The sequence below is a fragment of the Apteryx mantelli genome, chromosome 2 (genome assembly GCF_036417845.1).
Source record: "Apteryx mantelli isolate bAptMan1 chromosome 2, bAptMan1.hap1, whole genome shotgun sequence".
Classification (NCBI taxonomy): Eukaryota; Metazoa; Chordata; class Aves; order Apterygiformes; family Apterygidae; genus Apteryx; species Apteryx mantelli.
The window spans coordinates 111,872,582-111,891,864 of NC_089979.1; the positions used below are offsets into that span (position 1 = coordinate 111,872,582).

Here is a 19,283-nt window from a genome sequence, read left to right on the forward strand (position 1 = left end):
GAAGGGAGGCACTGCAGAATGTAAAGGCAAAAAGAAGTCACGCCGGTGACACAGGGAATGAATGTCTTCTCGGTGTAGGGGCAAAACCCTCGCTGGCATAAACTGGCAAGAATGTACCAGCACTTGTTGAAACTCTGGCTCCTGGTAGTATTTTAGATTGCTTTCCATTTGTGATGTCTTATTCTGATATTGTGATTGCTCTGTGTGGTTTAAATGAATGAAACAAAAAGTACCTTCTAATAACAATGGACCAAATGTAGAAGATCTTACTCAGCCTTCACTCAGACAAAATTATTATTGACATCGATGAGGGATTTGCCTGAGTCAGGAGCAAGTACGATTTGGCCAGATGACATGTTACAATTTTCATCTTCAAAGCATTTTTCAGACATTACTTGATTAACCCCAAACTTAAATATATCTGCTTGAGAAATTGTAGGCATAGGCTAGGGCAGAAGCAGGGATATTTCTGGTGCAAGGGCAGTACCTCGGCATGCCACAGATACGAGCTCCACCACCTCTTGCTCGGGCTTTCAATGCCTCGCTGCATCCTGCAGCTGGAGAGTGTATCAAGTATTATATAGCCCACCAAACAACAGCGTTATTTTGCTCCCATCAGATCTCTTGCCAGTGTTGATAACCTCCAGCATTTAAAAGTGAGCAGAAAAGATCTTTTCTCTTCCACTTGGGGCAGAATAATGTTCTGCCCCAAATATTTCGAGCCCCTGTCTTCTGCCCCCTCTCATTCACAAGCTATTTAACATCTCTTGCTATCTCTAACAGCACCAGGCAGGACCTAGAGCAAGGTGCTCATTAATAAAAGGTTTCACTGTTTTCATTCATTCATGTTTCCTCTGTTTAGTTAAGCCAGTGATACTGTTGAAGGAATAAAACAAACAAAACAAAAAAAAAAGAAAGAAAGAAAAAAAAGAGAGGGGGGAATGACAGCCAGGAGTCAAACAGGAAAAAAAAAAAAAGAGGAGTAAATTTACAGGAAAGAAAAGAGATTTTAGAAAGGGGGGAGGGCAGAAAACATGAGTAGTGATATTTGGAGAGGTGTGTGTTAGGGGAGCAATGAGCATAAGGAAGCCAGCCTGCCTGTTCCTCCCCCTTCCTAATCATAGCCTTTACTCACAGACAAAACTCCCTCCCTCTCTCATTCACTCACTCACTTTAGGCCAATCCGTCCTCTCTCCCTCTCTCCCTCTCTCCCTGTGTCTCTCTCCTACTCTGAGACAGAGTCAGAACTCTTCTCCCTGACAGCCACAAACATCTACAGCACTCATTGCATGCAGAGAGGGGACCTGCAAACAAAACTTCACAGAAAACTTTCGGTTCTTTTTCCAGAGAATTTGCTGAAGAGAAGGAAAAACAAACAAACAAACAAACAAAACAAACCAGCCCCCCCCCCCAAAAAAAAACCAAACCAAAAAAACTGTGCGTGAAGGGGGAGGAAAAGCAGGGCCTTTTAAAAAGGGAATCACAACAACTTTTGCTGCCAGGATGCCTTTGCTTTTGAAGAGAGGATTTTTGTTGGTGCTTTGCTGGATTATAGTGAGGAGTTCCCCAACCCCAGGATCCGAAGGGCACAGTTCAGTCACTGACTGTCCATCATGTGCCCTTGCCACGCTCTCCAAGGATGTGTCCAGCTCACAGCCCGAGATGGTGGAAGCAGTAAAGAAGCACATACTGAACATGTTGCACTTGAGGGACAGACCTAATATCACCCAGCCGGTGCCCAAGGCAGCACTTTTAAATGCCATCAAGAAACTCCACGTGGGAAAGGTGGGAGAGGATGGCTATGTGGAAATAGAGAATGATGTTGGAAGAAGAGCCGAAATGAATGAAGTTGTGGAGCAAACCTCAGAAATCATCACTTTTGCAGAATCAGGTGAGTGCTTAAAAAACAAAACTGTAAAATATCCTTTTTTGCCAGAACTGCAGTTAACTTCTTTTCTTCTCCTCAACAATAATGTTTTCTGCAAGGTTATAGGAGAAGGCTTGGGGGGAGGGAGAAGGAGGAATGGCATTGGGGTGGGGGGAACTCAGAAAGAATTTGGTTTTTCTGACTTAGTCTTGGCTACAGATTACACTTGCTAAACACAGACAGCCACACAGTGAGGAAGCTCTCTAACCAATCTCGAGCAGAAAGTCAGGCTGCAAAGGGGTCCTCCAAACTGTGCTTGTGAAGCCAGAGTACTTGCATTAAAGTACTGGATTGCAGGGCTGATGGTGGAAGAAAAAGGACTGAAATCTTTTGGAGAGTTTCTAAAGACAGAAAGTGAGCTGTGTACTCTTTGAGAAACAACCCTTTTGTGTAAAAATTATAGTGGAAGCTATGAAATCAGATGAAGCAGCTTTAACTTGTAGAAGTGAGAGGGCAATTCTGTTTTTTAATTTAACACAGCATCTTCGGCAATAAAGAGTTGCAGGGACTGTCAGATGACTTCCACAGAACTGAACAAGTTGCTGTAGCTGATCCAATTTGTAATACAGACTTCTGCATACTGGGGAAAAAAAGGTTCTGTCCCTAAATCACTCCTGCCAAAAAAATGTAACCTTGATAGGGTGTATTTTGAACTATTTCACAGATCGCTTTTCCCTGATTCTTATCTATTAAGAGTTCAAAATATAGATATTCACTAACTAATAGCTCAAATTCAAATCATCTGCCTGTAGGAAACAACTCTGAAGTTCTACTTTAATGTCTTGCTTGTAAATGAATAGGACCAGAACTCATTTTAAGTCTGTGAATATGTATATGTTAGTATACGTGAGTACGCTTATACATGCATTGATATCAATATCTTGCAATATCTCTGCCATCTAACTAACAGCAACTTTTTATGATGCTGTCTAGCCAAAGCATTTTTCCTGTTGCCAAGACGGTTTTAAAAGAATGTCATTGTTTTGTTTGGTACAGCATATGGTAGGCAAAGTATGCAAAGGAACTCCAAGCATTTTTGTTTAAAAGTTTGCTGCAGCAGTATAAACAATTAAGACAACACTCAGAGTTTCCAGTCCTGAAAACCTGTTGACTCAGATGTTCTGTTTGCAGGAAAGCCATGCACAAGAAGTGTGCATGCTTTTAAGGGCAGACATTCCTGCTGGCTGTCCAACTTCCAACTGTACAAGGAGCCCTTGCCTTTGGCGTCCTTGTCAATACACACGTTATCAGTTCTTTCACTATGAAAGCTCAGGCTTTTCCTTTCTTTCATTCTCTCCACCTCAGAAAGCAGACAGAAGATGTCAATGCAAGTGATCATTAGAAGCCGGGGTGGCTTGACCATAGTTTAGAAACAAGTTTCTAAAAGCAATGAAATCTCTAGTCTATCTACGAGTCGGATTCCCCACCTGGTTTTCAGCAGCTTGCTCTGAGCACAGTGAAACACATATGGCATGAACAGTGGTTTCTCTTCACTGTGTGAGTCTCAATCATTTGTAAACACATTATTGTCTCTCCTGAGCTCTGACACAAAGGAATTTGGAATTTGATATATGCCTACTCAGTACGACACCCTCCAACGGCAGCTCCTGAAGCCATTGGCTCACGGGGTCACGTGAGCAGTGAAAATCGTGCCATTGTCCACACACTGGCCAATAGTCCAGCCACCAATCCCCCCCGTTGCAAAGTACCCAACACTAACACGTCAGTTAGTTTGATTTACATACCATTGTCTTACCACTGCCAGCCAAATTAATTTACTGATCTTATGCTATAGAGCTGCCCTGCTGCACATCTTGGGCACACACTGTATTCTCACGACTTTCCTTCCGTGCTGCTGTTCTCCACTTTACACCAACCCTGTCAGGGAGCCAGGGCAGGAGCAGGCAGGCAGGTTCCCCTACCTGCTAGACTTTTATTTGGGAGGAGAAACTAAAAACCACGTTCTAGGCGTTTGGCTTGTAATGGAAATGTTAACTCTGCTCTGTGGAGTTACTGCAAGCTACTGAAACGTATCTTTCATCTGTAGCTATTCATATCTGGCATCTCTCTAACATCAATAATCCACCGTGCCTTTCAGGTGCTAACACTGTAACAGCGTATGTCAACTTTACCTGGGATCCCTTTCACTCACGTGCCAAGAGGGTTAAGTGTCAAATATTAGAGTATGATTTGTTCTGTTGAGGAAAGTGAGGCAAAGAGAAGTCAGGAGACATGTCACATAGGCAGTATGAGGAAAAAAGACAGGAATAGACTATAGTTACATGGACAGTCCCCACTGTCTGTAAGAACCGAAAAGAGTAGGGAGAAGTTTTAAGCACCAAGCAGGAGAATAAATGTGTTACTCTTACAGTGAGGTTAATGTTCCTCCTGCTTGTAATGCGAAAATCCCACCATCTAAAATGAGGGGAATAGGAAATCAATGAAAATGAATGGAAACATCTCACATGGTATCAAATAAACGTCTATGGAAAGAGAAATAAGAATTTAGCCTTTTTGTTCCTTTGGGTATGATTTGACACAAGCCAGCCATTCGCCCCATACCTTTCAGAAGCCGCATTTACTACTTGCTTTCATTAAAAAAGTAGTATTTCCATCTTTCATCAGCCATATCCTCAGACATACAATGAAATGGAATGAATGAACAAACAGTGCCCTGTGCATGTGGCTCTGGCTTGAGACTACTATTTCATAAAATGGACTAAAATTCAAATGAGCATAGGCTATGGACAACCGAAGGGGAAACTAAATGCAGTGAATTTGTCTGAAGCACAGGTGTAGTTACGTCCAGGAAATCAGCAAAATAGTTGGCAGGTAGTTTTCACAGCTAACAAATCCAGGCAGATCTTTGCAAAACTAATGACCGCAAGTATTGGGCAAAAGTTTACAAATGCACTCTACTGTCCTTTGGCACTCTTACAAGTAAAACACAAAATGATTTTCTACTTGCATATCAAACTAAGATTACTAACCTTGATTAGTTTTGCTACGAGTGTAGCTGTGCCAGAGCTCTGTGGCTTACTTCAAGGTCTTAAAAATTGTCTTTTGAGGAGAGGGATCATACACACTCTTGACAAGCAAATCCAGCAGGTTCCATAACTGAGATAGCCAGCACTCATAAAATATGGTTGGCTACTAACTCTACCGTTATTTTAAGCAGACAGCTTATTAGGCAGACCTGGGATTTTGCCAAGTGAATTTGATCCTGGCAACTGAACTACCAATGAAATGGGTTGCTAACATCAGCCCCCGAGAGGGTGATGGGAATTACTGGGAGGAAATACTGAAATCCAAAAGCTTATAATTAAGAGAACTGTCAGGAAAAAATGAGAAGTGTGACAGCTATTTACACAGCTTCTCCCTTTTTGTATAGCTCCATACTGAATTCACGGTGAACTGACTTATCATTTGATACCTCCACTCCTGTGTGCATACATGTACATACACACTCACATCTTTTTCTAGGAAAATACCTAGTCCGATATGGCAAAGCGAGCAGTTCAGGAGGAGGAAAAGGATGGGTCATTTCTGCCTCATTTCATCAATTTTCTTTCTCAAGGAAATCTATTTAATGGTAGGGATATCTGTGCTGAATAAAGAATGGCCACGAGAGGGCACGCTCCAAAGCCTTTTTGCTCCGTGCAAGGCAAAGTCCCTGCAAGCCCCTATTTTTCTGGGATCCTGAATCCCAGAGAACTTTATGCTTATCTGCAGCTTCTCTGAGTGGAGCTCTCGTTTCTCTCTTCTGGTTTATTTAAAAGGAAGAGATTCACTGGAGTGCAAGGCTGCAGGTAAAATAATGCAGTGGAAGGAAACAGGCAAAGGGGAGAAAGATAAAGCTGACAAACTGTGGGGTGCTGAAGTTCTGGAAATCTAGAGAGATCAGAAATGATTATTATTATTTTTTACAAGATATTGAGAAACGTGACCATGAATCATCAGCTGAGCTGATTTTCTCACATCTTTTTTTAATGTAGTCTCCTTGGCTTTTAGAAAATAAGCCTCTTTCCCCTTGATTTAGTTTTTCGCTTTGGCATACTTTATCAAAGATTTCAAGTTTAACAAATGAAAGCAAGTTACTTCCAGCAGAAGAAAGCCATTCTGCATTAATCTGTTTCATTGTATCAAAACGTGAGACTTCTCTGAGGCTGATTGGTCTGAGAACAATTTGAGAAAGCACAGACGAATCTGAGAAGGTGGGAACCAGTTTTGAAAAAGATACCTGAGAGAGAGACAGAAAGTACTCTCTGTGTTCATCCCTGCGTATAGTCATGCGTACAGTTTTGTATGCGAATGCAGCTGGGTATATATGGATATGCATTTGCCCATATGTGTGTGTAAGCGTGTGTACGTCCATATGTACAGGTATGCCCAAGGCTTGCACACTTACGTACTGATACAGCTGTACCTGCAGCGCTGTAATGTGAGTAGGTTCTCACATATAAATACGTGCATTCAGGTGCCTGTCTGTGTGTGCAGGATACATTTTCACACAGCGTACGTGTAAATTCATGCATGGATTCATGCTGAGGAATTCTTATGTCTAGATATGTCTATATGTGTATGAAAAGTCAGTCTTGTTTAATGCAACAGAGCTGTACAAAAGGTAGTTAAGTCTACTGGAAGCAATTGCAAGTTTTGCTATTCAGTTCAGTGCACTTAGACTTTGGGCCGTAGGGCACAGAAATTAAACATTCTACTGAAAGCAAGTAGCAGCTTCTGATCCACTTTTTGTTAGAATTTTAAAAATGTATTATGAGCTTGTACAAAGAAATCACTCTCTCTCTTATGAAAAACAAAGACTCAATATTACTTTAACCTTTAAATATGTTATTGGTGTAATTGACTCTAAACTTTCTTTGAGCTGTTTTAGATGTAAATGCAAAGGCAAGTAACAAAAAGCCAACCAAACAAACACCTTTTTTGTTTTTAAATATTTAAAGCCATGTGGGGGAAGGGCTTTCAGCTTGGAAAGAACTCTAAGTTGTGGATGTAAAGTGCTTCCCTCTTGACAAAATACCAGCGGAGAGTCAAGGTTCACCCGAACTGAATAATTTCACATTTTAAATGACCTTGTCAATGCCCCTTTGGGTTCATTTTCCAAGAAAAAGTATTTAAATAAGGTTGCTGCTGCTTTTCCCCCCACGAATGTTTGGGGACTAGTCGTTTTTCTTATTTTGCATTTTTTGTTTAATTTTTCTTACAGTAGAAATCCCCTTTCGCTTGCAGCAAAGGGTATGGGAACATAAAGATTTGGTGTTTGTTATTTGTGTCATAACTGTTCCTCCCTTTGTAAGCAGCAACAGACACCCAGCCAGGGAGGCGAAACAAAACTAGGCGACTTAGATGACCAGTCACATACGAGGGGTAATGAATAGTTAGAATAAATCATTTTGTCAGTGATCCATAGGCTGAAGTGCATTCACATAAATGGCCACTGCCTAATCACAGTAATAACACATTTGTAATAATCAGTCTGCCTAAGGGATAATTGCTGGACGATAAGAGTGCTAAATTCACTGAATAAATTCTACACTGTGAACAATTCATCTAAACTTTAGCGGTCACTCATTAGTAAACATTTTGAGCAATTATCTTTCAATAACCATGCTCTTCTCTTCACTCTCTTTAGAGGAACCTTTCTAGTAACCTATTTTTTTTTTTCTGTCTCCTGGGGAACGGAAATGAGAAGTGAAGAGAAGGATGCTTTTGAATGTAATTACAGATTGGCACGCAGTACAAATTCCCCCAAATCTAAACATAGGCAGTAGTAAAGTTAGCAACTAAAAAAGGAAAAAAAAGCTTGCTTTGTATGGAAAAACAGCTCACTTACAGTATAACGTAAAAACGGCTCAAAATTAAGCAGCAGTGAAGAATGGAAATTTAAAGTAACAGCACCTTCTCATACAGTGAGCATTTTCTATGTAAAATTTAAGTATTGTGTATTAAGATAAATTAAGAATAAGTCATATTATAATGTCAGAAAGTATAACCCACTTTCATTGTGAGAAAATCAGCCATAAGCACTGAGAAACAAATGGTTATGGGAAAAAAATCATTTTAGCTATCCTAGCATTTTATTCAAAAAAAGCTCCTCTTAATTCTACAGTTTAGACCCTCCCTAGTACGTGTATATAGATTAAACTAACAGGGCCCGATCTCGAAGCACTCTGTAACTCCCAAATAAAGAGGCTTTGACTGCACACTTAAAGGCGGCGGTACTGAAGCAGGGTCATGAGCCTCGGCGGAGGAGTGCGCGTTAGCAGCCAGCTCCCGCAGGAGAGGTGGGTACCCAGGCAGGCGCCCCTCTACTTCCCCCGCCAGGTGTCTGCCCCAAAAAGCCGCACGAGTGCCACTGGAGATCAAAACCGACACGAGCAAACTCTTTGCTATGTATACTGATGCCAGGCTTTCATTCCATTCAGTAACTCCTTCCATTAATCCTGTTATCATATATGCCTGACTTCTTAGGGCTTGGTATTTTTCACCATTTTTCACAGTATTTACCAGGGCGGCTAGCACTGCTATGTGGTTCCCTTGCAATCACGGCCTCTTCCCTCTCTCAGCAGTGAAGCTGAGAGGTGGCCTCTCCAAGGTTTTGGGAAGGGGAGAGGGGGAAAAGCAATCAAACCGGGCCCAGAGCAGTCCCTTGTCTCCTTTTCCAGCTGCTTTCTACTATGCTAACAATCCAGGATGTTGACACTGCAGTTTATATGAGCACTGAAGTGATGAAGGCATTACCACTGTTGGGCTGTGGGTCTTTCCACATGAGTCAGGCAGGAGGAGCAGGATGATTAGAAATGGAAAAAGACCCTTGCGGATCAGCTGTGGCAGATGAAAAGTCAGGACAAAAGGAGAGATGAAGAATAATTACGGAAGAGATGCCATCCCTAACTTTCAGTAAGGTCTCCTTTTTACTTTCAGTTAGATGAATAGTATGTATTTCTAAAGATTTGGACAAGGTCATTAACTTGGACCAAAAAGGAAAGCCTGATAAATCTCTAAGCAAAATTTGGGGAAAATGAAATACAGCAAAATATATTCCTGGAACACTTGAAGAAATCATTTTCTCGTAGTCACAGAAACTTTTGGAAGTAAAGATCCTGCTCTAACATGAATGTGCACTCATATTAAGCAGACCCACGGGTCTTAATTCAGTTTCAGCACAGGCCAAACTGTGATTTCAAAATGAGCTTGTCTGAGCACAGTGACCTTACAAAGACGGCAGAATTCATACCATTTGTGCTGTGTGATCGTAACACACGAATTCTGAATGTGGAGAGAATTCAGAAAAGCTTCATATTTTTCCCTAATGTGAGAGCAATTGCAGCATCCCCAGCCTTGCTCTATAAGGATCTGAGAAAGGGAAAGATTCTTTTAATTGTTATAAAACCTTTTATTAATTATGCAGGTTTGAGGACTGAGTATTTTGTTTTGTGCAGAAATATGAGGCTCATGTAAGCTTCCTGCATCTTCTTTCCTTAGAATCTGAATCAACCGTTTGTGTGTGAAAACGTAGCTAACAACATACATGGAGGCTGTTAGGCTAGTAGAACATGTCTTATGCTCACTTGGTCAAACTCGGGAGCGGGGCAAAGGAAAAGCGATGCAAACATATACAGACACTCTCTTCATACTATTCCAATATTTCTAGTAATGAGAAAGAATTCAGCTTTCTCACATACAGGAGCATATGAAAAAATAATTAGCAGAGTTCTTGAGATCTTGTTTCTTTCATCTAGTATCTGTCAAAAAGAGCGGTTACATTGCTATGCTTCTGGGCAGTGCATAAGGTAATATGAATATTTACTGCTGGAGGTATGTCACTTTGCAACTATTTTCAGTTCCCACTAGAATGGAAGTAACAGAATGTAAAACATCACGTATTAGCATTTAGCAGCATTAAGTTATTCTGTAATCCAAGGCTGTCCAACCTTTCTGATCAGACGGGCCACACAGCTTCTTCCTCTGTTGAGGACAGGCAGCACACCCCGGCCGCTCTCCTCTGAGCACACAACCAGGCCTGTTGTCCAAGTGTAGTAGCTTGGTCTGAATAATCTCTTTTTCCCCAAGGCTTCCCTAGGGAAGGACAGCAAGCAGAAGAGGGCTGGAGGGAGAGTTCTGGTGGCAACAGCCTGCTCCTAGCCAGCACCCTGCCTTTGGGGACGGATGGTCCTCACAGGCCATGAAAGTATCTAATATAGCATACTCTTTATACCATCTCTTATTATACAACCAGACTCTTGAATCAGGCTTCCTTTGCATTTGAGGACACTTGTTGTACGCTTCCTTATACACTGCATCCTCAGGAAGGAGGGGGGATTACTGCCTGTCACATACCTTCTGCTCTAACACAGCTGCCAGCTTTGCCATAGTTTAATTTCTAGAATGGAAACACTGGTGTTAGCCCATAAGGGCTAAGTAATTACCTTTGAATCATTACATAATGACTCTCATTTAAAAAAAGAAATACATAAAAATCTCCACACCGTCCCACAGTATTGATCAGCTTGCTCTGTCTTTTCTATAACTCTCTGTCCTCTTCTAAGGCCCAGCCACACTAGTTCACTTAGCTCCCTGAGAAATCCATGTAACCCGCTTTGGAGGCGGGTATCAGCAAAGTCTGTGAGAAGCAGTTAACATAAACCATGTGTTTTCCTATCTCAGTGACAGTTAAAGTCTACAATTTCACACTCTCACTTAGAGGGAAAACAAAAACAAAACGCTGTGCCCTTTGGCCACACTAATTCAGAAACGTCTGTCTCTTTGACCTGAGAGTGCCACCAGGGAAAGCTGAATATGTCAGTGCCAGGACTTCACAAAGAAGGAAAGCAACAGGTAGCTCAAGGGGCAGCACAGCCTGCGTACAGATTTTAGACACCAGGGACTCTTGAATTCTCAAGCGAACGCAGGATAGATGTCTCCTGTGACCTTAACCCATTCCTGTCTCATCTGAGGAATGGGGGGAGCCAGGAGACGATTAGGAAGCTCATACTTTGTGTGGTTCTTTGACAACAGAAGCAGGGATGATAACCTTGCTGCCACAAGAGTGATTTTTTTCAGTATGCTTCTACCACTTCAGTTTTGATCACCACCTGCCCCTTTTACAGTGCAAAATTCTGGCTTCCTGAGAAACAAAATTATTGCACAGGGAAACAGATCAGCAACCGTGGGCAGGTTCAATAACAGGATCAATGACAAACTGATAACTAGGAATATTTCTATCTAATTAAGGCCAGGTATCTGTGTATTTCAAATCTGTGACCCCAGGCCATCCTGACCTCCACAGTGAGAAAGAAAGAAAGAAAGATGCCAACATGGCTTTTTCTTTTTTTTAAGAAAAAAGTACCTCTCTTAGAAAAAAACAATTAAAAACCCAGCTAATTCATTGTCCCTTAACTTCTTCATGCTCTAGTGATCAAATCATAGAACAGCCCTCATTATTCATTCCAGCTTCTGCCAAGGATATGAGCTCTGTATCAGAGAAACTCCCCCTCACCATCATAATCATCATCAGGACATCTCAGCAAGTTGATACAATTATGCCAGAGAACCATCCCCATAATTATATAGTTCTTCTTTAGCTCATTTCTCAGTATATTCACCATTACTATAATCACAGCCAGTACAGTGTGTTAAATTAAGAACAGGATCTACAGCTAAAATCTCATAGAATGAAGAGTCTGCCTGCTGTAATTCTGCAATTCTTTACAATATAATTCTGCAAACCTTCCAAAATTGAGGCCTGTATTTTAGTATTTCTTTGGTTTTGTAACAATTGACATTTACAACTCGTTTAAAGACCCACATGAAGAAGGGTGTTTTGCAGAGGGAGAAAGGACAGATCTTGCTCCCACATCATTCCCAAAGAATTGGTAGGACTGGAACTTGCTCCCCAACTTTTGCTATAAGGCACAGATCTGTATGTGTATGATATATACTCATGGACTGTCTTCACAGAAGCATTTTTGCCTTTCAGCTATCAGTGATCACAAAGACAGCTCAGGCAAATGAACTCTTAGCAGCTTCTCATGCTTATTTGCCATGAAATGCTTTACATAAACCAGCATAAAGGTATCATTACTATAACAAAATGCTTCAGTTAAAATACTATACTGGAAAACAACAGGCAAAGACATACTTTTCTAAAGAGGAAATTTTCCCAAAAGAGAAAGGTAAACTTGGCAGAGAAACTGAGGAGAGGAATGGGTGAAGGAGGATTAGAATAGAAAAATCAGAAAAAATTAAAAAGTAGCAAAGTAGGAAACCTAGGGAACTTCACGCCTGCAGTGACAACAAAATCTCTTTAAAAGAATGCAAGCAGACATACTAACTAGTTCTCCCTGTCTATTTTCATTTACCAAATCAGGCACACCCAAGAAAATGTTGCACTTTGAGATTTCCAAGGAAGGCAGTGAATTATCGGTGGTGGGACGTGCTGAAGTGTGGCTCTTCTTGAAGGTCTCCAAGGCCAACCGGAGCAGGACAAAAGTGACCATCCGCCTGTTCCAACAGCAGCGGCAGCCAAAAGGCAGCTCTGAAGGAGCAGAAGAGATGGAGGATGGAGGGCTGAAAGGTGAAAGGGGTGAGACTCTGATTTCGGAGAAGGCAGTGGACACCCGTAAGAGCACTTGGCACAGCTTCCCTGTCTCCAGCAGTGTGCAGCGACTCCTGGATCAAGGCAAGAGCTCCTTGGATGTGCGGATTGCCTGTGACCTGTGCCAAGAGACTGGAGCCAGCCTGGTACTACTTGGAAAGAAGAAGAAAAAGGAAGACGATGGAGAAGGGAAAGAAAAGGAAGCCGGAGAATTCACCGGGGAAGAGGAAAAGGAGCCATCACATAGGCCCTTCCTGATGATGCTCGCCCGGCAAACTGAGGACCGCCAGCACAGGCGGCGGAGACGAGGCCTCGAGTGTGACGGCAAAGTCAACATCTGCTGCAAGAAGCAGTTCTTTGTCAGCTTCAAGGACATAGGGTGGAGTGACTGGATCATTGCACCTACAGGTTATCATGCCAACTATTGCGAAGGAGAGTGCCCCAGCCATATAGCAGGCACATCCGGTTCATCGTTATCTTTCCACTCCACTGTCATCAACCATTACCGCATGCGGGGCCATAGCCCCTTTGCCAATCTCAAGTCGTGCTGTGTGCCCACCAAGCTGCGGCCCATGTCCATGCTGTACTATGATGATGGCCAGAACATCATTAAGAAAGACATACAGAATATGATTGTGGAGGAGTGTGGCTGTTCATAGACACATGTGCACACAAGACCATTCTCTGTTAAGCTGAGAAGCAAATGTTGTAAAAGCCCAAGAAGAGGAAAGATCTGACACAATATAACCTTTTTGAATGAAACAATCAACTGAAATAAAAGCAAAAACAAAAAAGAGAGAGAAAAGAGAGAAAAAAAAAAGCTGACCTGAGGAGGATCAGAAAAGACTAAAGATGTCCACAGGAAGAAAAAAGAAAGCTTCATGACCAGGGGTTGAATGAGATGCATTTGAATGGCGGTATGGGTCGGGATTTCCCCTTCCTTTCAGTATGCTCCTTATCTTATTAGATAGTATGTTAAACATTACTTGTAACACGGGGAGTTATGTTCCCTCCCCTGGTTACCCATCAGTTCAAGCCGTGGTAGCAGCTCATCTAACCTGCAGCAATTTGGACCAAGTCCAAAATGTCATTGAAATTCCTTGAAAAGCCATGTGTATGAACACTACATTCACTGGCACTTCCCCCCCAACAATTTACCAAGGAACTGAGTACGTGTGTATTGTCTGTGTGGATATATATGTGGCTATGTATTTATATACATATCTCTATACATACACACACTACACACATTCATATACTTACTTATATTGGTAAAGGGACAATACTGTGCAGGTGTATACACCTTCATCTTCTGCACTACATTTACAAAAAAAAAAAAAGAAAAAAGGAAAAAAAGAAAAGAAAAATGAAGAAAAAACAAAATAAAAAATAAAAAGAATGAATGAAAGATTAAAAGTTACATTTTGCAAAGGTGCTTACAACGTTAGAACTATGCAACCTAGTTGGTTTGAAACTGTTTACCTGCGAGAGAAAGAAAAAAAAAAAAAAACAGAAAGACTTTTTTTTTAAATGGAAGTAACTTGTTTTAAAACAAAATTCTTCAGTGAGAGATACTTGAAAGGAACATGTTTGTCCAGTTACTGGAGCCAAACATTTCTATATTTTGTAAAAAAAAATTTTTAATCGTTTACTATTTGCACTACAATGGTGTCTGACCTGTCTAATCCTTATTTAACAAATATTTGCAAGGGAGGGTGGTTGGGTGTGGGAGGGGTTGAGAGCTGCACTTATTGTGAGCTATACAAGAACTGCTACAGCACACAAAATAGCTATTTTTATTATTATAATTATTATTATTATTATTTTGTACCTTAAAAAGAATAGACACATACACCAAAGACATTTGTGAGAGCCTCTAAAAAGTCTGTTTGTGGTTGGTACCATTCACCTGTAATAAGTTAGGGTTTGAATTAAGGGTCAGTGGGTTGATTACATTCAGGCTAGTGTATCTGTTAACTAGTCAAATTCAGATACTGTCCTCAACAGAAAATTGCAATTTGAAGTTAGCTCTGGATTTCAAAAGCCCAGAAAAGTCCCGGGATTTGGATCCAAGGTGCTTGGATCCAACGCCCACCTAGGTATAATTGTACTCATTTTGCATGTACAACACTAAGACTTATCCCTGCTGCACAGCACCTGTGCATTGCTGGGAAACAACTTTATACAAGGGATATACATATATATATATGTATATATTTCTGTATGTATATATGTATGTATACACAAGGTATAAGCACTTCTGGCTTCACTTTCATGTTCTTAAAACAATGAATGTTTGTGTGCGAAGCACAGTATATTAAAAGATTGTTTGTTTGTTACTAATACGTGGGAGGGACGCATTCAAAATAGTATCTGTGTGAGAGAAACCTAAAGTGCTGGTGTACACTTCGAAAGTCCTGATGTAAAACTGCAAGCAGCTTTGGGCCTTGCCCATCATCGCCCCGGCAAAATGTACAGAAAATGGAAGTTGTGGTAGGATTTCTGTTTTAAATGCAGTCTTTAGTGAAAGACTGGCTGCCTCAACCACCACCCTCTAGCACGGCAACTCTGAAGGGGTTTGTGCATTTAAGACCTAATTTTCAGTGTCAACACCTAACCTGAAGGGTCCAACCCATAGGGCATAGGTAGATAGGTTGTTAAAAAATTCTATCGCTGTTATATTTAAAAGAATGTTAAAGTTATGACATTTGTCTTTGGCTAGGGGGAGATGAGAAGAGGCAACGGGAGAAACCTTTAGGCCCTGTTTACACTGAATTCGATAACCCTGAGCCTGAAGCTTCAGACTCTCACAGGTTTGCAGGACCGAGCCCTTGTTAGGTGCCTTCTGGTGAGTCGGGCTTCAAAATGCACCTCACTGAAAGAAGCGCTAACACAGCTCCCCACCCCGCTGAGAGCATAGTTTGTTAAAAAAGAAGAATTAAAAAAAAACCTACAGCACAATTTAACCCAGTCACATTGGCTAGGGATAGTGTGTTAGCACCTTCATGGCAAGAATCATATTTAAACAGTGTAATCAGGGCCTTCATTTTTGTCAGCCAAAACTGTTTGTGTGTGTGCGTGTGTGTGTTCTCCATGTCTGTATGTGTGCATATGTATGTGCGCATGGGTGCACATCCATATTTGTATGTGTTAATAGAGATTAAAAAAAAAGAAAAAAAAGGAAAAAAAGTCAGAAAAGAAAAAAAAAAAGCCCTTTCCTCTGTTGAATAAATATCAACGTACATGCTTATAGCTAAGTTTTCTATCTAATTTATTCCACAGTATTTAGATTGCATAGTACAGCTAATGGGTTATACATTTATGTACTTTTTATACAATGCATTTTTTACAGACTTGTTTGCAGTTTGCAAAAAAAAAAAACTTTAAAAAAATTGTAACAATTGGGTAAACACTAAATTTGTCACTAAAGCATTCTGTAAAATATCAAGGCTTTCTGATTTAAATTATTCACAGAAGTTTGTTGGGTTTTTTGTATTTTCTTCCTGGGGAGAAGGAAGGAGGCATGCCAAATGCTAGTAGGGAAAAAAAAATAAAAAAAGAAGATGCACAACTAATTTTTCTTTATAACTTAAACCAAGTTCCTGACCCTGCTTCACATGAGGCAAGTGGCAGAATTGCTGTTGCTTTTTCTAGAAGCAGAGCCAGGCACTGGAACAGCAGGGGCAGAGGACATATAGCCTATGACGGTTGTTGGAAAGAGTACCTTTTATTTCACTGGCCTTTGGATCAGGCCTTAAAATTGTAAGTGTGTTATCCCAGAACCCTTACTCGTGCCAATAGTCTCATTGACTGCTCCTGGTCTCCTTACGAGAGTAGTAAAACTACTCACAGGAGCAAAGGTAAGCCAGACCGAGTCATGGATTCATTTCAGTGTAGACAGTGTGAGGGGAGAGGAAGAATTTTGAATGAATGGCACCTTATCCAGTAGTGGTTGATCTGATTAGTTAAAGCTGTTTGCATCATAGCTGGTCTCTGACTCTAGTGGCAAGGGAAGCAGGTGAGATGGCTCACGTCAGCAAAGATTATTCTCAAGTTTGATCAGCTGGAGAGAATGGGAGACCTGAAATCCCTGCGTCTTCCCCTAGGCGACAATGGCAAAACTCCCATAGGTGGCAAGTAGAGTAAGATGTGGCTCATGGTTTTCCTAGCCAAAGCAAACAGAGCCTTTAAAAAGGAGTTTGATACTGATGCTAATTTTGGTGCAAGCTTTTAATGCGGTGAACGGCGACTGGCCCTGGAAAAAATGAAACTAGCATGAGACAATTCCCAAGTGAGGAAAGAAAAGAGGATTTTAGATGTGGTGAGTGGGCTACATGATAGATACACCGAAAACAGAAGGAGGTTTTCGAATCAACAAGTAACTGTTCCTAAGCCCTGCTTTTTAGCTTCCATTTGTGTGTATACCATTCTCAAATTTTAAAGGTTTCTCCCTCCAATCTCTAGATTCAGTCATGGGGTTTTGATTTGTGGTCAGAGTTATTTAAAGCAGGGGGAAATGAAAAAGTATATGATAAAATAAAATAAGAAATCAGGATGTTAATCAAGACTGACTGATTCCAGCAAAACACCCCACCCCTGATAATTTGGTGTAATTAAATCTGCATGTACTTAAAATAGCATTAGAAATTGTTACCATATTTGACCAGTTCTTCAAGGGCATGCAGTCTCAGAAATAACTTCTCCTTTCAGGTATTAGTATACCTCCCTACCCCCCCCCCCCCAAAAAAAAAGCCTTTAACTACTAACACATTCCTTTCCATATAGCCCATTTCCCGTTTATATTGAAATATATTTTCAGTATATATTTGATCACTGAAATGTATTTGTTCTGTGCCTCCACAATCTTTTGCTTCACAGTTGACCGCATTTGGTTGTCTTTCCCCCTCCCCAGGTCAGATGCTTGCTGTATCCACGGCCTAACGAACTGGCAGAAGTGCACACTGAGAAATTTCTTTGGGAGGGCTGAATGTATTTGTATTCTTGGGGTTTTGCAAAGGAAATGCTTGCAGATGCTTACAATTATTCTGCAGTTATATGTCACAGCAGAATACTGATCTAGGGCCCAAAACTGTAGAACTGAATGAAATGGGAGTTTTGTCATTGACTTCAATAGAAACAGTCTCTTACCAATCATTGCAAAATAGTACTCTATCGTAAATACCTGCTTTTTTGTATTTAGTTGAGATTCAAGCCATCAGATTCATTTAACTGTAACACCACAAGGCCAAGGAGAGGCTAGCAGCAATATCTCTGAGTTAGAGAAGTTCAGGCATCTGTAAAGTCTGTGTGCAAAATGAAAATTTTTATGGACTATAGTTACTCATGTGGAATAGTGCCTTACTCTGTAAGCAATGCTGTTGATTTAGGAGTCTCCTTTCCTAGAAAGTAGGAACAAAGTGAGCAGAATCTATTTCTGGAGTGTAGGTAGAAGAGATGTGGTGGAAATTATTAAGTTCTTCAAGTTAAACCTCATGTCAAAATTGTGCATCAGTATAAGAATCAAATGCTAATCATTTTCCTTAGACTGAGAAGAACTTTACTCCCCATGTGCTCTCGTTGCATCACATGTGGAGTAAAAAGCTGTTCAGTATGAGTAAAAAAAAATCATAATTTGACCTTTCCTGAACAATTAGAAGCAACATTTTCATGGGCAGAAACAAACAACACTTCTGGGTTATATAGCTATTTATTTTTTGAGATACAGTGAATTTGTATTAATTCTCAATGGTTTTTTTGTATTTAAATGCTTTCAAAAACAATACATTGACGATGGATAGAAGATATATATGTGTATATATATATATACATATTATATATATATCTACAATATATATACACACACAAAACAATATATATATGTATATACATATATATATATAAATTATGAAAGCCAAGATATTATGAAGCCTATTTTGTTTTTATCATTTTGTGTTTTGTTGTTGATATTATTATTATTGTTATTATTATTATTATTTTGCATACTACATGCAGTGCTTTAACCAATGTCTGTTCGGCTAATGTAATTAAAGTTGTTAATTTATATGAGTACATTTCAACTATGTCAATGGTTTCTTAATATTTATTGTGTAGAATGACTGGTATTTTTTTTATTTACATTATGTTTAAAGAGGTAACAGTTTGATATGTTCTCATTTGTTTATATTAGAAGTTATTTATTTTCACGGCATTCCGTCTGATATTTTGATATTTGGAAGGCATGCTACCTATACTTTGTACAGTTAGTGGGCAGTATTCAGCAGCTCCCAGTAGATTTTTAGGCCCTTTGTTAAATAAAAGACCTGTTTGGGATTTTTATCATAGATCTTTCTTATTGGTTTGCCAGGACCACTCAGCGCACTTATTGCCAGATACTCTGCCTGCGTGACCAATTTATTCCTACTGTATTTACCCAGGACAGAGGACCAAAACCACCTCTGGTGTAAGTCCAGTGACTTCAGTGAAGTTATACCAGAGATGCATTTGGCTCACAGAGAAAACGCTTGTGCGAATCAATGCAAAGAAAAGGCAGAAAGAAAGAAAGAGTCTTTGCATTTGGAAGGGGATTTCAATGTGTTAAAAATGTTTGGGTCAGCTACTATTTTATTTTACTTTGTTCTTTTTGTTATCTTGCTCTTTCTTATACAACAACAGCAACAACACAAGTGAAATAAATAAAGGGAGTTTCACCAAGCACTGTGTAATCGTCCCTTAATATGGATT

General features: G+C 40.3%; 1 protein-coding gene across 1 annotated transcript; it reads left to right on the top strand.

Annotated features, from left to right (window-relative positions):
- Window positions 1–1,186: 1,186 nt before the first annotated feature.
- Window positions 1,187–18,395, top strand: INHBA (inhibin subunit beta A). The gene is made up of 2 exons (XM_013955726.2): window positions 1,187–1,891; window positions 12,315–18,395. Exons 1-2 carry the CDS (start codon window positions 1,504–1,506, stop codon window positions 13,199–13,201), a joined length of 1,275 nt encoding a protein of 424 aa, XP_013811180.1. The 5' UTR covers window positions 1,187–1,503; the 3' UTR covers window positions 13,202–18,395.
- Window positions 18,396–19,283: the final 888 nt, after the last annotated feature.

Bases quoted from the DNA above. Each gene is read 5' to 3' on its own strand.
- INHBA (XM_013955726.2), top strand. From the start codon at position 1,504: ATGCCTTTGCTTTTGAAGAGAGGATTTTTGTTGGTGCTTTGCTGGATT. The intron at 1,892-12,314 runs GTGAGTGCTTAA...TTACCAAATCAG, and splicing joins CATCACTTTTGCAGAATCAG to GCACACCCAAGAAAATGTTG.